The sequence below is a fragment of the Theobroma cacao genome, chromosome 1 (genome assembly GCF_000208745.1).
Source record: "Theobroma cacao cultivar B97-61/B2 chromosome 1, Criollo_cocoa_genome_V2, whole genome shotgun sequence".
NCBI lineage: Eukaryota > Viridiplantae > Streptophyta > Magnoliopsida > Malvales > Malvaceae > Theobroma > Theobroma cacao.
The window spans coordinates 3918989-3941538 of record NC_030850.1 but is presented as its reverse complement, the minus strand read 5'-3'; the positions used below and the strand labels follow the sequence as shown (position 1 = coordinate 3941538).

The 22550-nt window shown below is 32.7% G+C and overlaps 2 protein-coding genes and 1 long non-coding RNA gene across 6 annotated transcripts; 2 read left to right on the top strand and 1 right to left on the bottom strand.

Moving 5' to 3' along the window:
* LOC18611360 lies at positions 532-2393 on the top strand. Of its 2 annotated transcripts, none has more exons than XR_001926185.1 (3): positions 532-690; positions 767-851; positions 1463-2393. It is a non-coding gene; the product is annotated as an uncharacterized LOC18611360 (long non-coding RNA). The 2 variants fall into 2 exon arrangements; XR_001926184.1 differs by having other exon boundaries at positions 1432-2393.
* LOC18611357 (probable xyloglucan endotransglucosylase/hydrolase protein 6) lies at positions 13626-15403 on the top strand. The gene is made up of 4 exons (XM_007047577.2): positions 13626-13880; positions 14002-14102; positions 14222-14418; positions 14681-15403. The coding sequence occupies exons 1-4, from the start codon at positions 13700-13702 to the stop codon at positions 15069-15071; spliced, it is 870 nt and encodes a 289-aa protein (XP_007047639.2). The 5' UTR covers positions 13626-13699; the 3' UTR covers positions 15072-15403.
* LOC18611356 (E3 ubiquitin-protein ligase FANCL) lies at positions 16504-20890 on the bottom strand. Of its 3 annotated transcripts, none has more exons than XM_018114731.1 (11): positions 20733-20890; positions 20411-20482; positions 20260-20330; positions 19343-19421; positions 19160-19234; positions 18928-19063; positions 18767-18824; positions 18613-18684; positions 18052-18182; positions 17852-17975; positions 16504-16922 (listed from the first exon to the last, which is right to left on the bottom strand). In XM_018114731.1, exons 1-11 carry the CDS (start codon positions 20733-20735, stop codon positions 16844-16846), a joined length of 900 nt encoding a protein of 299 aa, XP_017970220.1. In that variant the 5' UTR covers positions 20736-20890; the 3' UTR covers positions 16504-16843. The 3 variants fall into 3 exon arrangements, with proteins under 3 accessions (XP_017970220.1, XP_017970229.1, XP_007047637.2); XM_018114740.1 differs by having other exon boundaries at positions 18613-18664; positions 18932-19063; XM_007047575.2 differs by having other exon boundaries at positions 18928-19042.

Genomic DNA, 22550 nt, shown 5'->3' with positions numbered 1-22550 from the left:
CCTCTTGTTTGACTATATAGATAGTCATGGCATTACTTTATGCTTGAATTTCGATTTATATTTATTTACTAAGAATAATATTGTGCATAATAAAAGTTTTCCTCTCTAATCCATTATGGTGTGTGTTTGATGATTGAATTCATTAAAATTTAGCAAATATATTGCTTCATTTTACATTACCTATTTGGATGAAATTACAAGTGAAAAGTATTGTGTATAAATAAACAAGTCTATTGCAAATAATGGAAATATATATATATAATTCAAATGGTAATTCAAATTCATTTTTCTTTGAATTATATTTATTAATTACAATATTTGTAATAATTCTTACAAGTAACATGTAAACTTTTTCTCCAGTAGATGCATTTAGATTTTATTAAAATAAAATTAAAAAAAAAAGGCTACCAACATTGGTCGTGTTTGTTTCAAGGGTCCATTATATGGGCTCAAAATCAAACCTAATGCAGGCAAACAGTTACGGGCCTGCACCCAAGTTTTTAACCTTGAAAAAATATTCATAAAATTTATTTTTCAAAAAAAGAAAAAACCAAAAGAGCATTTTCGTTCTTTTGGTTTTCCAAATTTTACATTTGTATTAGATCTGGGGAGCAGAAATTTTGAATAATGTCATCATCAGCTCGGCTGTCCGATCTCAAATCCATAATTAACGAACTGCTGGAGGTTAAGGTTAAATATCTCAACTCACTTACATTACAGATTCGTAATACCTTCTTAATTACAAGATTACCAATTTTAATTACAGGGATGTAGCGCCAGTCCGTTGTGTGATGGAAACTTGTTCGTTTAGAGCGCCACTATATTTGGCCCCGATGAGACTCACTGGGGAGGTATGTTAATCTCAATTTTAGTTTCTTTTTTTCTTCTTTTTTTTTTTAATTTTTCTGTTGATAAATTCTTTTTTACTATTTTTTTACCAATTCGGATGAAATTAAGGGAAAAAAATGTTTAGTTTTTTATTTGTGTTTCTGTGATTGTGATGTTTAGTTTGAAAGGAGTCTCGACTGAGTCTGCAGTTAGCTCAAGATGACTCTCTTTGTATAATTTCCATTGCAAACCATTTTTAACTGTCAAGGATACAAAGAGGATAGAGTAGCATATATCCTGCAGAGATTTCAGTCATTTAGTTAATTTCTGCACGTGGGATATGTGCTATCATCTGAACTATCTGAGTCTGGGCTTCCATGACTGGAAGAGAGGGAGAAAATCTCTTAGGCTTCAATACCAGCAGCTCGTAAATCACAAAATAACTAAACTATCAGACTCACCTTCAGTTCTTCCTAGTCTTGTCTTTACAAATTGGTTTTTGGTGTTCCCTCTTGATACAATATCATTTTCCTTGTGTCTAACAATTCACCTACTTTAAGCTTCCTCAATTTGTCATTTTGTCGTTCGATTCCTATTGCACAGATCCCTTCATCCTTTATCTGTACTTCTTCAGAGTTGATGCTTGAGAATGAAAATAGTGAAGGGAAAGAATCTCATCTGTTACTACATATTTAAAGAGATGGCATTTCTTGCTGTTTTTATGCGGAGTGGATCATCTCGAAATCCTGTGATCCTAGTTCCTTTCTAACTCATGGAACATATATACTTAGTTCTGTATGATCTCTCAATTATCAGTTGGTGGTTAAATTGATGGCATACTTTTAGGTTTGCTTGTCAAGTAGGGTTGAAATTTCAGTAGGATATATTATCCGTTGTTTGACTTTCTCTGTTATTATCATCAGGCAGGAAGATTCTGTTTTTTCTTTTATTTATGTGAGAAATTCAGATCAAAGATCATTGCTGCCAATATTTATATGATTTTAGAAGAGATAAGTATTAGTAGAATTGAGGACATGTGGTGGAAATGAAGATTATTTTGGAGTATTATGAAAAGATCAAAAAGGATGGTGCTACAAACAGCTTTCCATTAATGTGATGCCTGTCTATCTTTTGGCCTTGCAACAGTGTAAGCAAAAGATAACATCCTACAACAGGATTCCAAAAAAGAGACAAATTGATTAATAGTAGAGGGAAAGAGCTTTTTTATATTTACTAATTAGAGGTGGGAAAGAGCCAACCATAATCACGTCTACAATCAGAAAATGTGATGTTTTGAGCTGAAGGACTAAAACAAGGGAAGAAAACAGGAAATTAGACGTGTTATTCACCGGCAAGTAACTTGATGTACTTCTTGGTTTTGTGATTCTGAAGACTTTTGTACAATCATGTTTACTAAGAAGAGTGATGTTGTTCCTCACTAATTATCATTGATGTTAACCAAGTTAATGAACTTAAAGGACTTTGCCCAAGTTGTTTAATGTATTCCCATGTTGAACACTTTAAAATAGCCTTCTATCCCTAACATTGGAGGCATATTTTCAGGACTTCTCTGTTTTTTTTTTCTTGGTCATTGTCTCACCATTGATGCTCATATATTTATCTATACAATTACTCTGATTTTTTGAGTTTCCTCAATGTCCTGCTGGTCAATTAAATGGCTTATGCAGTTTATAATGATGGTAAACTGTGTATGGATATCATTCGCGTCACGATGTGTCTACAATTTTGCCATCCAGTCAGGTAATATTCCAATCATGTAACCCTTTTCTCTCCTTGTTTTTTTTTTTTCTTTTCTTTAGCAGGGGGGGTTCTTCCTCACTCCTGTATTTACTTTGTCAAATGTAGATTTTTTTTAATCACTGGACTAGTAGAGCAGAAACCTTAACTGCACCTTTGGTTCGCGGAATAGAATTGTTATTATGTGAAAATAGAATAAAGTAAGAATAGAATAGAATAATTATTATTTTGCTTGGTATTATGAATGGAATAAAGCAGAAATTGCTATTATGACTTATTGCAGTGTTTGATTGGTAGAAATAAAATTAAAATAAGAAAGGAATAGGTGATAAAAAGATAAAAATACCCTTGACCATATTAACATTTAATTTCATTAAAAATAAAATTATCCTTATTATCATTTAAATACACATTTATCCCAAAAGATAATTATCCATCATAATTATATTTTATCTCAATTACTAAAAATAATTATAATTTACTCACATATTTTTATAAATAGATAATTATTTTAAAATAAAATATAATTATATTATATTTTCTCCATCATAATCAATTAAATTTGTGTATAAATGTTTATTTTAGTCAATTCTTCACATATTATGAATCATTTACACTTGTGTTAAGAAAAAATATTGGAGAAGAAATATTTGGGAAAAAAATGAAAAAACTACTAGAAATAGAAAATCATGTTTTTTGATATATTAAATAGATGCTTGTCTTTGAAATTAAAAAGATAGTCTTCCATTTTTTTCTAAAAAAAAAGTAAGTTATGTCTTTTGATATATTAAATAGAAAATCATATATTTGAAAATAGAAAGATGGCCTTCAATTTTTTCCTAAAAAAAATGTAAATTATGTCTTTTGATAGATTAAATACAAATTCATATACCTTTAAAAAAAAAAAAATCATTTCTTTGAACCCATGTGGTGCTGAGGAAACATAAATGGCAAAGAGAGAAATAAACTGTCTTTCAATTTAGATAAGCACTCCATCTCTAGGAAGAAAATGACAATTTACAAGTATAACTAGTGCATATTAACATGGAAAGTAATAAATAATAAAAGAGTCTTGTAATACTATAAATACCTTTTAGATGAAAATATTATTACATATAATCAAAATCCAAGGTCTAGTTTACAAAAATACATTGACCTTGAAAGTAATGGATGAATATTCATCTTACTATACTAACTTACAACATGTATAAAACCAATAAAATCGCTACAATAACATCACTCTTATACAACCACTAACACAACGGTCAACTCAAAAGGGTTTAAACTTTTTAATGAACCTCATAATTAGTATCAACATCAACCACAAGTGTCAAAAAGTTACAATATCAGAAAATTACCTTTACGAAATTCCTAACCATCTGAGGAGGCAAAATTCTAATTGTCCAAAGACTTATATGTCACAAAATAAAAATGCAAGAGTTTATGTTGGACAAAATAAAAGTTCATTATGTTATATATATCTATATATTAATCAATTCAAAGAACCCGCAAAAGTTTGACACTAATGCACATTGTGAACAGATTTCTACACAATTAGAAAAATTTTATACATACGATCAATATATTACAAAAGGGGAATAAAATTTGTACCAGCTTTTTTCTTCACTTATAATTGTTGACTTTTAAGAGTAAGCCAATTTCATGCTCTGCTTGCTATCTCTTACTGGTAATAATTTGCATGTGAAAAACAATTAAAATTTATAGCTGAATTTGCAGCTAGCCTTAGATCATGACTTTTAAGCCTTATATGCATGAATTTACAACTTGACTTATTATTATCCCTTTTACACTTGGCTTTAAGTAAAGGTAAATGAATAATATTTAAACTAATGATTCCACCATGCAAACTAGTTTGCTGGACATAGACTTTCCTTTTGGTTTAGGTAACAAAGTATAATAATATTATGATGCCAAACTAGTCTCTAATAGGAATTAAATTAATTTGTCAATAAATTCCTTAGGCCACGTGAGAAAATACTACTCCAAAATTTTCCCAAAATTTAATATATCTATTTTTTTAGATATAAATCTATATTTATTAAAATCAAGCACAAGACCAACTTAAGGCGGTAATTAACCCAATAATAAATCAATTTAACCAAAATTGACCAAAATTTCCAATTGTTTTCTATCACTAAAATCCCTAATCAACAAAAATGAAATAAAAATCAAACCACAATTTTTTCCCATAAATTCCAACAACTAAGAATCAAAATTCATATAATTCACACCCTAAATTTACAAGTAAATCATATCTATTAAATCTCATGATCAACAATAACAATAAAAACCCTTAAATTAAAATTTTGTTACCGGAAGGATTTGAAGCAAGTACCTAGACTATGGACGGCTGAGAGAGAGGGGAAGACGGGTGAGAGCGGCTGAGAGAAAGGGGAAGACAAGTGAGAGCGGCTAAGAGAGAGGGGAAGACGGACTGGTGAGAGAGCAGTTGAGAGAGAGGGGAAGACAAGTGAGAAAGAGGGGAAGACGTACAGGTGAGAGAGCGGTTGAGAGAAAGGAGGGGTAGACGGGGGAAGACGGACGGGTGAGAGAGCGGCTGAGAGAGAGGAGGGGTAGACGGGGGAAGACGGACGGGTGAGAGAGCGGCTGAGAGAGAGGAGGGGTAGATGGGGGAAGATCGACTGAGAGAGGAGAAAGAGAGCGAAAATATTAGAACTTTTTATACGGAACAGAGTTATGATTTTGTAAATTTATTGAGTGTATTTTAGTCATTAAACATTTTAAACCTATTCCATGGGTCACGGAATAGATAAAACTAAGGGGGCACAAGTATTACCCATTCCAAACTTAAACCCAAGTTGACAGAATTGCTATTTATGAGGAATTCTTATTTCTCATTTTATTTGACAACTAAATAAGAGAATAGAGTTTGCATGAGAATAGAGAGAGAATAGCATAACTATTCTCCATACCAAATGCACCATAAGTTCAGAGCCACAGAGTCCTCTTCCTGTATATAAAAAAAATTTGGGGAAAGAAAGTTCTAGGTTTCCCCTGGTGGTTGCATCATGGGAATAAGATATTGGAACTAGGTTCGTATTCTTGCATTACAAGTTCAAGAATCCTAAATTACCAAAATTCACGAAATACAAATACTTAAAACTATAGATGGATGTGAAATTGGCATCATCTTTTTGGAAAATGAAATCTGATTTAAGCCTGCATAATTTGACATGACGTGCTTGTTTCGATACCTCTAAAACAGGGGAGATAGAACCAAGAAGCGACCGAAAGTGTCTCGAAAACAATTCTTCACGGGTGTGAGCTTGACATGCCTATGTTTTTATGCTGAAAATTGAAAACGAAGGCAAAGAGAAACGAGAATGGCAATTACTAGCATAATAATGGTGATAATTACTAGCAAGAAATTGCTGATGAGAGATTCTTCTGTTTCATCTTGATTGTGTGGCTATGAGCTCAGGAAGTACATAAAATTGTCAGAGAAAGGCATTGATGTTAAGCGCTTTAAAGAGTTGCTGATATTATTCCCTTCGTTGTCTTCTAAAGTACTTATCCACACAGCTATTGATATTTTGTTAATTTTTTTTTTTTTTGCAAATCGAGTTTTATCTCTTGGAAGCGCCACTCACATATAAAGCCACGAATTCGAGGTTTAAAATAATATGAAATCAGACTCTATGGTTATTAATAACCAATATAGGATTAATTAATTAATTAATTAGACTAAGTTTGAATTATATGATTACTCATTTTAATGGAGTTGAAACACTCTATGACTTGTTGTCATGGCATGGCCCCAGTTTCTTTTGGCATATGTGAAATGTCAAAGAGAGACCACACACTCTTATGCTTCCTTCCTAGATTTGGCTTATTTTTGCATAGGTCTACTTCGTCTGCTGCTACATTGTACCAGCATATTTTATCTTTAATTATTATTAATTGCCCGTCTTCGTCACATTAAGCTGATTTTATTCTTGACATACACGAAAAAGTCTTAAGTTGAAAATATTTTTAAGAAAAGGCTAGTACGTCCACGTTAGTTTGACGTGGGTCTGAAAATTTTTGAAAAGCCCATTGTTGGTGTTGGTTTTCAAAGTGAAAAAGAAAGGAATTGAAAGAAGGTTGAAGTCGAAACCCAAGTTGCTAATGGCATTTTCTTAGTGAGATTGCAAAGAAGGTCAGTGGATAATCCTCTCCACTATATAGCACGTGATATAACAAAATAGTAGCTTCTTTTACATATATATAAAACAACATAGAGTAATGAACCAAACCTAGCCTCAGAATCGAAAACGAAATAAAAGGAGGTCGTGGACCACTTACCGCGACTCTAGGCTATATGTTTTTGGTGCAACTTTTTTATTTAAGGTATTGGGTCCCTAACCTTGTCCCAACCACATTTGTTAATGATGTTTGAGGTCAATATGATGTTAAATTTTAAGATAAATATTTTAATTTAAAATAGATAATATAATTTTGTTTACCATTATGTTAATAAATAGAAATGGTTATGAAAAATTAGGTTGAAAGAAATTTCTTCTATAGATTCCTAGATTTCCCAATTTCTTTCCTTGTAATAATTTGTACCTAAAACTATCAAAAGTTTTAGTTGAATGGGTAGGCATATATATAAACCCCTCAACGACTTCCCTAGATTGAAAGGTTGAATTGGCAGAAGCCTGGAAATCAGCTATTAATAGGATTCTTTCTCAATGGCCTAAATGATTATAGGCCAATGGCTGGCTTCAAACCAAAACAAGAAAAGAGAGAGAGAAGAAAAATGTCTTAAATGATTGACCAATCATTTCAGCCCAAAGTCTTTGTATTTAAGAGATGTTTCAGCTGTCTCTTTCAGAGCGTGTGCATGCCTGCCTGCCTGCACGTGTAATTACCATGGCACATTAAATGAGCTTTAGGTAATTCACATTCATGTATGATGGTGAGGAGAAAATCATTGATCTTTTACATGAGGTATAAAACTATGTGCATAATAACAATTAATAGACATGACTAATTCGTGTATTATTTACATACATTGTTATTATTATTTTATTTCTTTCCTTTCCGATTTTTAAATATTTAGCACGATCTTAATAATAATTAAAAAATGTTTAAGTACGTTTTCCTTGAATAATTATTCAATTAAATTCATAAAAAGCTAGCACACAATGGATTAATTATATGATATGTGATCATTTAAATTAATAAACACAAAGCATGGGAAGAAAATTAAATACAGATATAAATAGAAGTATATATATATATATATGTATGTATGTATTCATTCAATGTCTTTCTTCATGACTTGCGTTGCTTTCCTAATGACTCAAAAGATTCAAACCATGGCATATTCATGCGAATCAATTTGCATGCTTAAGAGTCCACACAAAAAGCTTATTTGCTTTTCTAGTGAATTTATGCCCGATCTCATTTTCTCTTCAAAATTTTACAATAAAGTACTCCTTTTTGTGATTCAGCAGCAATGTTGCCAAGGAGATGATTGATTTTAAAATTTTTTTTTCTGTTGTGACCTTGACATTTCTAATACTAGAAGTTTCTATTTACTTAATTTGGTGTAGAAAGCTGTCATCTTGAGATTGCCTGATTTGATGCCATTCCATAAAACTGTGATGGTGTCAAAGTCTCTATCTCTCCTATCGTTATCCCGTTAAATCTCTTAGAAAAAACTATCCGATAAGATCAAATTAATCCTCTTTATGATTTTGCATGAAAAATAGATTAATTATGTAAAAAAAACTTGTCAAAGATATAATATATATGTCCTTTACATATGAAAGACCTAATATTTGGTAATTCTATAAAATGACAACTCCTAATTAGTAGTCTAAACCAAAATAAAGTGATGGTGTTTGCACAAGTCACACACGACGTCGATCAATTAAGTTCATTAATTAGTTAGCAAAACTAACCATAATAATTAATAAAGAGCAGTGCACTTAATTTGGCTAATTAACGTTTGAGGCTACGAGTAAGCTAGCAACATTGCCATGAACTGATGGACAAGACAGAAACTGAACTTAAACAATGGATGACAGGGCAAAAGCTTACTGTCGGTCGTTTATTACATAAACAAATAAAGCATGATTACAACAGAACACGGTTGTTTAGACCATGTAACTAATCAGAGGGTGGTTAAGGTATGCACATCATGATAATGGCAATATAGTTACAACATAATTATCCTTCAATTCCTTCAAAATAAATGGTGGCTATTTTTTCTTATCCATTAGCATGTGGGTGCCCATTCTCTTGTCGACGTTTAAAGGGAAACTAACATAAAGGGTGAAAGACATTGGCCAATGCAATAAGGCAAGCAAGCATTCACATCAAACTATAGATCATAGTATTGCAGGAGCCATGAGGTTCTTCCATTATCTTCTTGTTGGATAATGCCAGTCTCCTAGCGCTTCCCCAGCATAGCCCACAAATTATGGTTTTTGATAATCCGATTTTTTTAAAAAATAAATGCTTTTAAAGTTATTATTTATTATACTCGTACTATTTAAGAGAAATCGGACAATCAAAAATTAGATAAAAGAACATTACTCTTATAAATAATTAGTATTTACTCATGAAAAAACCCATTAAATTATGCTAAAAGATTTCATCAACGAGACAGCCAATAGTTCTATATGTAGAAGTATTATTATATATTAAGTTTAGATCCATAAAATTCATAGTTCATACAACCATGCATCACCACCATTCAAAAATGTAGCGTACCTGGCCGATGTTGACATAATACCTGTTCAAATTGTCTTTTAAAAAATTAAAATACCTGTTCGAATTTTATCAATACACGTAGATTTGTATAATGCCATCCACTCGTGCAATTGTTCTAGTGTCTGGACCACCGTAACCAATTTTATCTGTATCTTCTTAAATATTAATGTTGGCATCCTTTATATGAAAACTACAGTACGTTAGAGATAGACAAACAAGACCTTGTCAAACTATTTCTACATAAGAAAAATGATCAGATCAGGGCAAAAGGAACCATTCTCAGTTCAAATTCACTAGCTAATTTGTTAAATTTGATTGCTATTAATGTTTATTACCCGCAAGTATACTAACAAGATTTTGATGTGCCATCTTCAAGATATTTCGATAATTAAAATTTAAGATCTTTAATATAAAGATTTCAAAGTACATAGAGATCGAAAAAAAGGTAATGTTTATAAACTCAGAAATAACTATTTTATTTTATATAATATGAAATTATATATATAATTATTTTTTTGATAAAAAATGATTAACTTATGATTGTGGTTATCAACTAGTACTAAATCCCATAAGGATGGAAAAGATTGAAAAATAATTTATATGCCAATAATAATTAAATTAGAATGAAGGTCAACGGCATTTCCAACTAGCTACTTTTTACTTGAATCTCTTAATTATGACAAACTTTTTTTTTGTGTTATCATTATCAGAAAGGTCCAAATTGTGATAACGAAAAGGAAAGAGGAGAACCTTAATTGCCATAATCTGCAAGATTCCTCTTATTGTTGTTGCTTTGTCAAATCCAGCATGCTCAATTACCGGCAAGAAACAAATACATTAAACCTTCTGTCCATCGAAGGTCTTAATTTCAAAATAATTGAGCCAGTGTTTGCATAATCAAGTGATAGTTATATATATGCAGATCCATTGAATTATTGGAGCAGAACTGGAGAAAGCTAAGCTGCATTATTTCGATTTGCCATTAATAAGACTGACCTTACTTGTTAGTTTGACCAAGAAAAGATGATGGCATTGTTGTGTGGAGGAACTATATGATATTTTTATGCATCATATAGTTATTGTCTATATATTCCTGTGTATTTTTTTCATCTTATTTTACTTCATGAGGCATTTCTTGAAGGTTTAATTAGGCTTATGATTTACAAATTTATAACCTTTTACATAACTTTATTAATAAAAAAAAACCCTCTTTATACAAGAGAAAAAATAATCGAATATCAATTCCCTTGATTTTCAAACCATACCTAGCTTGGTTTTTAACTTTAGAGAGGTTGAGTTATTTTTTAAAGCATATTTATATATTAATTGACGGTAAAATTACATAAATGTCAAATTGAATTTGTTATCGTACTTAAACCGAATGAAAACTCCCATCAACATTAAGAGGGTAGGCTATTTTAAGAAACATGGTATTACTTAGAAGTAATAAAAGGCAGATGTAATTGTTACGAATTTCACATCAATAAAAGATAAAGTGGGTATTATATATATATTATGGATTTTTCACCACCTATTAATTTTTTTAAGTTAAAAACGTGGATTCGTAATTTATAAACTCTATTTTTAAAGTTTAAAATCATACAAAATTAGGTTAAAGTTTTGGCCCATAACATAGTAGGACAACAAAATGCGTTTTTTTTTTTTAATTACAAACAAGGAAGCTGCCTAGCTTTAATTAGAAACCTCATTTCAAAGAACTAGTTCATCTTTTAAGTTTTAATCAGTGATGTACAGCCAGAAAATTAATTCTATCACCATATCCATTTTCTTTTTAATTTAATGAAGCAAAAGGAGGCCAAATTTATTGCACAAACAGTAATTATTTTAACCATAAAACCGTGTAACAGGTGCAACAGATCTTAAAATTAAGTTAATTTTCTCATAAAGATATATGTGTACAATAAGTACATGTGTTCTCCCCACTTCTCTTTCTCTTTCTTTACTTGCAAATTCAGAGACAATTTTGTTTTTAATTTTATCTGCAAGCACAAACATTTTTAACTACTTATTTTGAGGAAATTTATTACTCAATTATTTCAACTAAAAGTTTAAGATGTACTTATGCGCAAATGTATTCAAAACATATAGCACTAGAGTACTCAGACTTGAAATCTTTACGCTAACTTCAAATTTGCTAATTTAGTTGATAATAGTTTAAATAGCCAAAAAGAAAAGTTGAGTTTAAATATTCTATTTATCCAATTGATGAATTGTTTAAAGTTAAAAAAGTCATATTGTGATTTTAAAATATTTTTAAAAATTGAGGGCACAAATGGGTAATTGTGTGGTAGCCCCAGTTGAAAATTATTGGCAGATATGAATGCTATGACGGACAAAATTTCAATACCAAAGGCAGTCCACATTTATTATCTTCCTAATCCTGATCATGAAATTGGCAGACTTCATTTATTTATCCATCTTATTTGATTGTAAATAGAAAGAGAAAAAAATCAGAAGATTTTTATTTTCTTATTATTCCATTTTAATTTTATGTGGAGAGATAAAAATCGAAAAATGGAAAAAGAAAAGTAAAAGGAAATCTGCAGACAACACGAACGGATAAGAGATAACTACTAAACAAAGATTCTCCAGCATGCTAGAAAAGAATAAAATAACATTAAATAAAACCAAGATTTTCACATGTTGTTGCAGGAAATCTTGCTTTGCCGTCATATATGGCCCAAAATATCCCCCACCAACATCTTATACACTAAAAATAATAAAAACATACTAACTGATTTCTTTTCTCCTCTCTTTTTTTCTTTGGATAAGGAAATTACTTCCTTTATTATTCTTATAAATTTTTCATATATAATCATTTAAAGAAGAAGGAACTTCACCAGTCACCACTGTTATTTTTATTACTTAATTAATAAAATTCATCAATCGCTTTAATTAAACATTAACTAAATACGCTAATCTCGTTTAAGTCATGTGATTGTTGGCTAAGCTTTCTCACCTTTCCGACGTGCACGTCGATAGAGGTCTCCACTCTGTACAGACCACGGTCATCATTCCAAGGCCTTTTTCCAATCATAACCCTCCACGTGGAAGCTAAGGTCTGCACTTTGGGCTCTGAAATCAACAAAAGAAGGATGGGTTGAGGTCACCACCACGTGGCAGCCAACGTTTGGTGAGTCCCAGGATTGTTCGATTTCAATAATGCAAGGAGAGAAAGAATGATCTCTGTCTTGTGGTCTTCAGTTTTCTCAAGTCTTTCACTGTCTGTTTTCAAGTTTAAATTGGCCGCAGTCGGTCAGGTTCCCCTCGGTCTGATGTAAAACATTTCTTTGTCTATGTTCGAAGAACTACAGTACTATATTTCTACATTTACAAGGAGTGAAGATTATTTGTAATAGTAATTGATTGGTACTCAATCGGCCACGTGTCCGATATTAAAGTTTGTTATGAAATTCCAATGCCAAAAGATTATTTCAATCAGTTGCATCTCCAACGCATGCTTTAGGAGCTAACAATTAAGAGCAAAAACAAGTCCAGGCCCTGCCCAGACTATAAGATGAGACCCCAGAATTGGTGGTGGGGCCTGAACCGTGCGGATCCCGACAACCGGCCGCTCCATATCAATCGCAATCTCTCGGCTGTCTACAGATATATCAGAGAAGGATGATTGGATGAGAATGGCTACAGCATTAAGTCCGAGAGGCGAGTTGACCAAAATTTTTAGGCAGAGCTTGGTGGCGAAAGTGCTTGTCTGGACTTTGTTAGGTTCAAGCCGAATCAGTTCCATGGATGGAAATATCATGACTCCATGAAAGGCTTATACTTCTCAATTACATGGAAACATAAATAATCTAATCGATGAGTAATCACCTTTTCTTTTTCTATACCTTAAAACTATACGAAAGATGATGTTATATGGCAATAATATCGAATGAGTCAGGATGTTAGGCACTTTTAACTTTGCGTTTAAAAATTGTTAGAAGAATAGAATATAGTAACACTACATTTTCATGATTTTGCGTATATTGATCATGACTTCTCACGAGGAAGAAAGCTAATAATGTGGAAATAACTTAATTTGGTTTGGAATGAAAACAAAAAGGATTGAGATGCATGAAAAATTATAGAGCTAGAAGCATAAGTTAGGATGAAGATCAGGTTCCTGAAGCAAGATAAAAACTGTTGGGTAGGGCCTAATGACGGCTTGCCATTAGCTGGATGGAAAGCTAAGCTGTGATGGCTCTTTCCATTTGAATGCAGCAGTCCACATCAGACCTCTCTCTTTTAATCTCCCACCTATATATACACTAGACTCCCTTATCATCTCCAAACCAAAACGTAATAATAATTCTCTCTCATCTTTCTTTTCTTTTTTTCTCAACATATGACTATGGCTTTGAGGAATGCTTCTCTTTTGCTTTTCTCTAGCATTCTTGCAATTTCACTCTCTGTGTCGGGCCGACCAGCCACTTTTCTTGAAGATTTTCGAATCACTTGGTCTGATTCCCACATTAGGCAAATCGATGGAGGGAGGGCCATCCAACTTCTTCTAGACCAAAACTCAGGTTACACTTTTCGTGGGGTCACTTATTATTTTAAGTAAAAATTTTATGTATATAAAACTTAAAATTGGATAATCATGATGTTTTACCCTTATAATTTTTGTTGTTCTTTTTTTTTTTTCAGGCTGTGGATTTGCTTCCAAAAGACAGTATTTGTTCGGACGTGTTAGCATGAAGATCAAGCTCATCCCTGGTGACTCCGCCGGAACAGTCACCGCCTTTTATGTATATATGCTATATAATCTTCAATACTTAACTCTCTATTTTCAAATATCGGAATCAGTTCTCTAACAGTACTAAGTTTCCAGCTTCTTAATAGGTTTTCCTTTTAATTTGGATTGCAGATGAATTCTGATACAGATAATGTAAGAGATGAGCTAGATTTCGAGTTCCTGGGAAATCGTAGCGGGCAGCCTTATACTGTCCAGACCAATATATATGCTCATGGAAAGGGTGACAGGGAACAAAGGGTTAACCTTTGGTTTGATCCTGCTGCAGATTTCCATACTTACACAATTATGTGGAACCATCATCATATTGTGTAAGTTCAGTATAGCTATAGAAATAAGAAACATAGCCGACACTTGTATGGTAATGCAATGAGAGGAGGAAAGAAAGAGAGAGAGAGAGAGAGAGAGAGATCTATCATATCAGTAAAAGTTATATCAACTTTTTTATTGGACACTATAAAGTCAAGCATGATTAATTGGGGTGACTTTAATTAATGATACGAGTATTTAGCTGTGCTAAATTGACCCATGGTTTTTATTAATGGGTTGTTAAAATTTGGTTGATGTTTACAGGTATTATGTTGATGACGTGCCAATCAGAGTTTACAAGAACAATGAAGCTAGAAATATCCCCTACCCAAAGTTCCAGCCTATGGGGGTGTATTCAACACTGTGGGAAGCTGATGATTGGGCAACAAGGGGTGGCCTGGAGAAAATTGATTGGAGCAAAGCTCCTTTCTTAGCTTACTACAAGGACTTTGACATTGAAGGCTGTCCTGTGCCAGGGCCAGCGAACTGTGCCTCGAGCCCTAGGAACTGGTGGGAGGGCACTGCTTATCAAGCCCTCAGTGCCATGGAAGCTAGAAGATACAGGTGGGTTCGCATGAACCACATGATCTACGATTACTGCACCGACAAGTCCCGCTACCCAGTCACCCCGCCGGAGTGCATGGCAGGCATCTAAAATTAATCCTATCCCAAAGTTCCATCCCATATCAACTGTCCAGAATATTTGATATACATACGTTTCATGTCATACTTTACGTACATGCCTCCCTCTGTACAATATATACTATATGTGCTGAAGAGAGCCATGCAAAAAAATTGGGTTATAAAGGGGAATAAGTTACTCTTGTGAGCATATTATTGTGAAGTGAAAGATGGGATTCCTGGAATGGGCAAAGTCAATTTCTCATTGTAGACATCTATTTGTCTGTATTTGGTGCATGGCATTTTGTGCCAAAAAAATGCCTTCGCCAAAACGATTGCTTATTAATTTAAACTTTTATCTTCTTACATTGTTGTAGCATCCAATTCTCATTTCTCAGGCCTAAGGCCAAAATCTTTGGCTGCCTTCAAAAAGAAGAAAATGGTCGATCCATTTTATGGGTTCTTCACAGCGACACAAAACAACAAAATAGATTTATTGGAAGGAAATGACACACTGCAGGCAGGAAATTCAATAGTGCTTCAATATTTGCTTTTAATTGATTTGTGAATGGTCCCCCTTTTGCGATGTATTGTTTTGCTCTTGAATGTTTGGCCAGTGTTTGATCCATTTGGTCCCGGAAATTCCATAAAGCAGGCTCTTGATTAAGCATGTGCACCACATTCACGGTCCCAGATGAAGGTTTAGTCTTCGGTTCATCGACCTCGTCCATATTATGAGAGGTCGAAATTGAAAACTGAGTGCCGTTGGCTTAGTTTTGGAGCATGAAATGTGTCTAGGTCGAGATATGCAAATCGCATGCTCACTTAAATTTGGTAGTTTTAAATGCTTATACATGGGTAAAGAAGAGAACGAAAATGGGGTAGAGAAGAGGACGATTTGGATTCAATCCTGTTTGGTCATTCAATCAACAAGGAGCTGTAATTCATGTGAGCTGCTAACATCCTCCAATAAATGAACAACATTGGGAGAACCAGCTATCTTCATTTTAGGTGTATTTACTAGTATTTACAGTCTAGGGCCCCAACAGGTATAAATCACGATATGCCCCAATCGGCTGCCATTAAAACTAGAGAGCAGGGACCACGCTGTGAAGCAGCAGCCAGCTGCAATATCTTCTGCAACTTTATTCCATTTAATCATATTTTAACACGCCTTCAAACAGATCAAGTGCAGAGATGGAAGTCGGTTCTTGAAAGCACTCAATTCCCATAAAAGAATCCCCAGTGTGAATAAGTCGGTTGAACACTTGACTAGGGTGCTTTAGTTCGGACTGAGAGTTGTGTCAGGCAGCCAATATGTGGGAAAAATGTGGAAAAAATGCTTAATGTTTCAATTAAAAAGCTCATCTGGCTTTGGCAACATAATGTTGGAATAGGACATACAACGTCAAAGAAATGAATCAATTGGCAACAAAAGATCTACATTTTAGGATGGACAACCAATCAAATGAACAAGGTTTTAATCAAAGTCAATAGGGCCTAAGATAAGGCCAGGACAAAATATAATGAAGGAAAGCCACAAGTCGTTGTTGTTCATAAGTCACCGTAAATGCAACAGTACAAGTGGGTACAACCCTACATTGGATACTGTAACAGTCTTAGTTTAAAGCTTATGATTTCAGCAAAATGGAAATGAAATTTCAATAACTTATTCATGGAGAAGAGAAGCTTTAATCATTCCAATTTTATAGTGTATGACATCAGAAGTTTTGCTGCTTTGGGTTAAGAAATTCCATACACCTTCTCTAAGGTTGGCAGGATGAATCGACTTGGATAATGAAGTCTCTAATTCTTTGTTGTATTAGTCTTGACAGCAACTGGCTCTGAACAGTACGGACAATTCCCAAACAGAACATTGAATGACCTGCAACACAAGCATTCACAACCATAAATCAAGCAACCAAGTTGCCAACGAAAAATAAGAGAAACCACATTGTAAACGTGATATGTGATGAGATGACAAAGACCCTTAGTGCTAGTTTAGCCTTTCAATACCATGGAAGATCACTTTCCACTAATATTTTCTCATAAAGTAATTGCAGAAAATTTCGCACATCAAACTTTTAAGATAAATTTGGACAATTTCGTGGGAACTTGTTTGAGTGTTTGGAAGGGGGAAAACATTATATGGATCTGCTTATCAGCTCAATCAAAAGTGGGGGATGCACAAGCAATGAGGCATATTCAAAGCCAATCTGATTTATAAGGTATGAAAGACGGTACCTGGAATCATATAACTGAAAGAGCCATTTGTAAAATCACAAAAATAAAAAGCAAAAATACTCTGTCATCGACTTATAAAACCTTAACACCATTCAACCTAATGGGTGACAAAGCTCCAATAATTTTTTGTACAATATTTTGGATAATGTATTTGTGCCTTTAAAAGCTTGGTAAAACGTGGCAGATGCATCCAAATCCCAGAAAACATCCACAACACATCTAATCTATATTGCCCCTTCAACTTTCATGTAGGTCCCTTCTGAGTAGAGTTGCACTAGAGAACCTAATTGAAACTGAAGAAAATGAGATCAGTCATGGTGGTTCCCACCCCTACACAAGGGAACTAAGCGTACTAGATCAATAAGACATAAACAAGGACATGAACAAGGATCAAGTGACCCAATTTGTTAGTACGATTGATCATTCAGCAGACGGGTAGCCCATGCCAGAAGCAGGAAATGCCACAAGCAATCAATTTACAACTGATCACAACACAGTGCATAGGAACTAAAGTTATACTCTGGCATGAACTAGATTAAAGGACACAAGCACACTAAGAGCTCAACTTACTGCCTTGTCGTTGTGATGGAACGCAACCAGTCCACTAAGCACATGCTGTGGAATGCCTTACTGCAATTGTTATTTTCACAAGTATAATCAGTTCCACTTCCACTTTTAGGTACAAGCTCATCACCTACATGAACATATCAAAGTTAATGCCATGTTTATAAACAATAGTAAAAAAACATTTAAAGCATGTAAAGCATTACCAATGGGGAGATATTGAGCATAACAGATTCCACATTCAACTAGAAGATTGTTCTCCTCTTTGTCAGGGGGCCTTGGCAGTTGGGTCTTCAGAAGACACTCAATATTCTCTGTAAAGGGTTTATTACTCATCCTACACAATTAATCAGACTACATAAATATAATAAGTATATCACATAAAATACACTTTTACCAAAAAATAACTTCTACATAACAGGTTCAAGCATTCTACGATTACAACCCCTTAGAGAGAGAGAAGAGAGAAGGACTAGCTCTTTTTTCCTTAAAACACAAGAAATAAAAATTACTAAAATGGAGTGAAACTTATCCCCAATCAAACCACAATTTTATAGCTTCCATCCTCTGAAAATGAAACTAAATGGAAGCCTTCAAGAATCTAATTGAGCCATACTTCGTCACTAGAGAAGGAATTAACACACTGCATGCAGAAAATTAAGCAAGTATATCTGTAATTTTTTCCCCTCTGCTAACCATACCTTCACTTAACAAGTGCAAAAGTTAAAAATACTTGCTAAAATCCAGAATAAGACGCAAGGGCATACCATCTATTGCCATTTCTTTTCCATGTCTTTCTCAAGGAGTTCACAATAGTACCTGAACCCATAAAACGACACCTACCACAACTTAAAAATTCATTACTGATACACAAAAAGAAACTCCTAGCAGCTTTCAATGTAATTTCATATGAACTCTTACTCTGGTAATGATCTAGGGTCATTGATATTAATGCACAACATGATGAGGCAATCATTTCCTGAGAAGCAAATAATTAAACATGCGTGAAGGTGTTTAATAATAACAGGGGACAAGAACAAAGTAATATACGTAAGATGATGTTTGATCAAGTAATGGCTCACCTACGTGAATTTGACGACAAGACATGGCAAGAGATGCCTGCTTTGAATCAACAACCCATAGAGACCTGTCAATCTCATCCAAAGTAGACCAGAATCCTTGAAGCTTCTTCAGATGCTGGATACAGAAGGAAAACTCCTAAGTACTACCAAATACTAAAATAAGTCATAGCACCAAAAGGTGATTTGAAGCAAAATGGAACTGTGTGGCATTCAGAAATGTTAAAACAAATACCTCCTGAAATTGTTGCACCAAGTTTTTCAATCTTGAGTTCATTGACCATTTTAAATTGAAGATATAGGGTACATCCTGACGACAGAATAAAGTAAATATATATTATTTCTCAAAAAAAAAAAGAACAGAGCAAATATAAGGTCTTCATTGGAAGCATTAGCACCAAAAAGATAGGAGACAAACCGCTGAAACCATTGGTGGAACTCTAGGATAGGCTTTATCCAACTGAATTTCCATGATATGCACTCTTCCCTTCTTATCTCTAACACCAAAATGTACAAGAGGGATAAGCAACTAGTAATAAATAGGATATGAACATGAAACACAAAAGGAGACCAAGACCAAGTTTACAATATTGATACTGACAAATATATTGAAGTTCAAACAATAGGAATATGTTGACAGGTATATAGAGATATATGGTGTATCGAGGATTTTATAACACCAATATCAATTATTAATCAATTTTGAGAATATATATCCAAGTCTTCAATATATTAAAGATATAGCAACTGATGTGTCAAAAAAAATTAAAGATATAGATACAGATATAGCGACTGATGTGTCAAAATATATCAAAGATATAAAGATACATGGTTATAACATTGATAACAATGACAGGCTGCAAAACAGCTAGCAATTGATACTGTAAAAATGATTAAAGACATCCACAACCTGTTGACCAACCCTGGCAATTGAACTAGCACTTGCCTACAAGAGCTATACTCAATGATCACTCAGCACTCACCTGATCTCAAATTGGGAAAAAAAAAAAAAGCACTCACCTCATTTCAGGTAAACAGAAAATACAAATTAGGCTCCCTTACTCTCACAAGGTAAATTACATCCTTCGACATGTAATTCAAACTGTTTCCAACAATTGCACTCTGAAGCACTAATTATCTACTTAAATCTAAGAAAATCACAGAACGAATTGCAAAGTTTAACATCAATCCCACTGGTTAGTCTGTCTCTTATTTATTTGACATGATTATTGCCAGACATTACACATAGAAAATAACCAGAACAACCAAAAGCTGTTTCCTTCCTTTAGGAAAATGATATTAAGTTGATAGTGGCTACAATCAAAAGTTCCTTACAAAACACGAAAGCTAAGGAAAGTTAGATCTCCGCCCAATCTCACCAAATGCTCCCATCCAACCTCTTCTACCTGTTTAAATAAATTAACATCAAGGAATTTCAAACAAAACCCATATAAGAATAAGTTAAAAAAAGAAAATTTTAAGTGACCTCTGAGTAAACTGTGCGGTAAAATGAGGACGACTTAGCCAACTCTCTGCATCTAGCCTGTTCATTAACTTCCTGTAAGCAAAAAAGAGCACATAAACTTGAAGCACAAATTTTGGCAAAATTTAAAAAAAAAATAGTTTTAATTACCAATCAAGACATCAATGATTTTATTTCTACATTGTGTTTATTAACTAATAAAACAAAAATACCACAGGGTAAGACCCCAAATTCGTTCAGACATTTTGACAAACATATCGTCAGAAATTGTGAAGATAGAGTAATACACCCGGAAATGCAAAAATGTGAAAGATAATGAAATTACCATTTGACCCTTTTCTCTAGGGAATAAGAAAGAAGGGAAAAGCTGCGTTGTTGTTTCGCTAAGGTGCTGTTAGGGTGACGAGGACTTCAACAGTGTTTCCAGCGGCGGTTTCAGGCGTTTCTGCTTTGCCTCCATCGCAACCGTTTGATTCTGCTTGGTTTGAGCGGGAAGGTATTAGTATAATTATCTTAAGAGCGCTGCGTTTTGCTGTTTTCTTTTTCTTTTCGTTTTTATTTTAGATTTAAACTTTTTTTTTTATATATAATTGATATAGAGGGATTCGAATTTTTAGAGATTATTTATTAATTAATAAACCAAATACTCGATTGTAAATTTAAATTTAATTTAATTGTTGGTTATTTTTATTATTTTAGTAGTTCTTATTTTCTGCTCAACAAAATTTGTAATAAAGTAAATAGCAGTAAGTATAAACTCAATTTATTATACATTTACATGAAAAAATAAAGTTTAAATTGCTGGTATTACATTTAAATCATTTGTATTTTATTTATTTCTTTTTAATAATTATTTTGTTTATATTGATGCTATATTGATACACACAAACCGAATATTATTCAAAGAACAACAAAAAAAGGGAAAAGGAACAAATAGGTTTCTTACGAATTTTGAAATACTTTAACTTGAGTCCAACTAATATGGAAATAAATAACTATGAAGTAAAATAATTAAACAGCTATGTGATTACATAAATATGTAAAATAGTAAGTAAATAAAATAAATAACTTTGTAATACATTATTAAATAAATTAGTAAGTAAAAAAAATTAATATACTCATAATTAATTAAATAATAAATTAATGCATTCATAACTAAGTAAATAAATTTTATTTTTATTTTTTTAGAAATAGGATAATTCATTATTACCTAAAATATTCATTTGATTTCAATATATGAACAAGTACTAGTCATTTCATTTAATTTTTATTTTCTTAAAATTTTCATTTATTTTTATTTTTAATATACTATTATTAGTTATTACAAATTGCTAGTTTATCTAATATAATATAATTGTAATTTTTCAAAAAAATAAATTTTCATTACTTATATACATGTGTAAATATATTATTATTATTATTTAGCATTTGAAATATCAAATATATTATAAAATTATGGCCATATCTAAATTTTATTCTCACCCTGAGCCACCACTATTTTGATCGACATCATTTGTTCCGTTGCTGGTTTCAATCTTTTTATCACGGCTCTTTACTTTATTGTTATAAGTCTCAATCTCAACTGCTATGACTATTTTCTATCTCATCACGGTCAATTTCATCATTGTATTCAATGAAACTTTACTCGAAATTCATTCAAACATATCTAGAAATTAAAAATAAATACTTAAAAATTTACTTAAAACTTTATTTGAATCCAAGTTTTTATATTTTAAAAAAATTTAAACTCGTAAATTTAATTATAAATAATATAGATGCCAATCAAAATCTCAAATGCCCGTGCATCCAAACCTTATATATAAAGTAAATTAAAAAACATTTTAATGTATTTTATTTATTCAAATTGAATCAATCAATTAGGAGTGAAATTCAAAATTTAGAAATTTTATGAATTATAAAGAAATCACTTATAGGCAAATAATTATAATCACAAATTAAAATACTAGTATAAACTAAAACGCAATCCAGTAATAATAAATTTTGTCCTCGTTCGGCGACTGGTCAGCTTGATGAGATAGGAAAAACCTGACACGGCACAGAATGAGACGCGTGAAGAGACCATCAGAAACGCCCCAACACAATACACCAAGTCACCAACAGCCAACAAGCAACAGCAACTCTC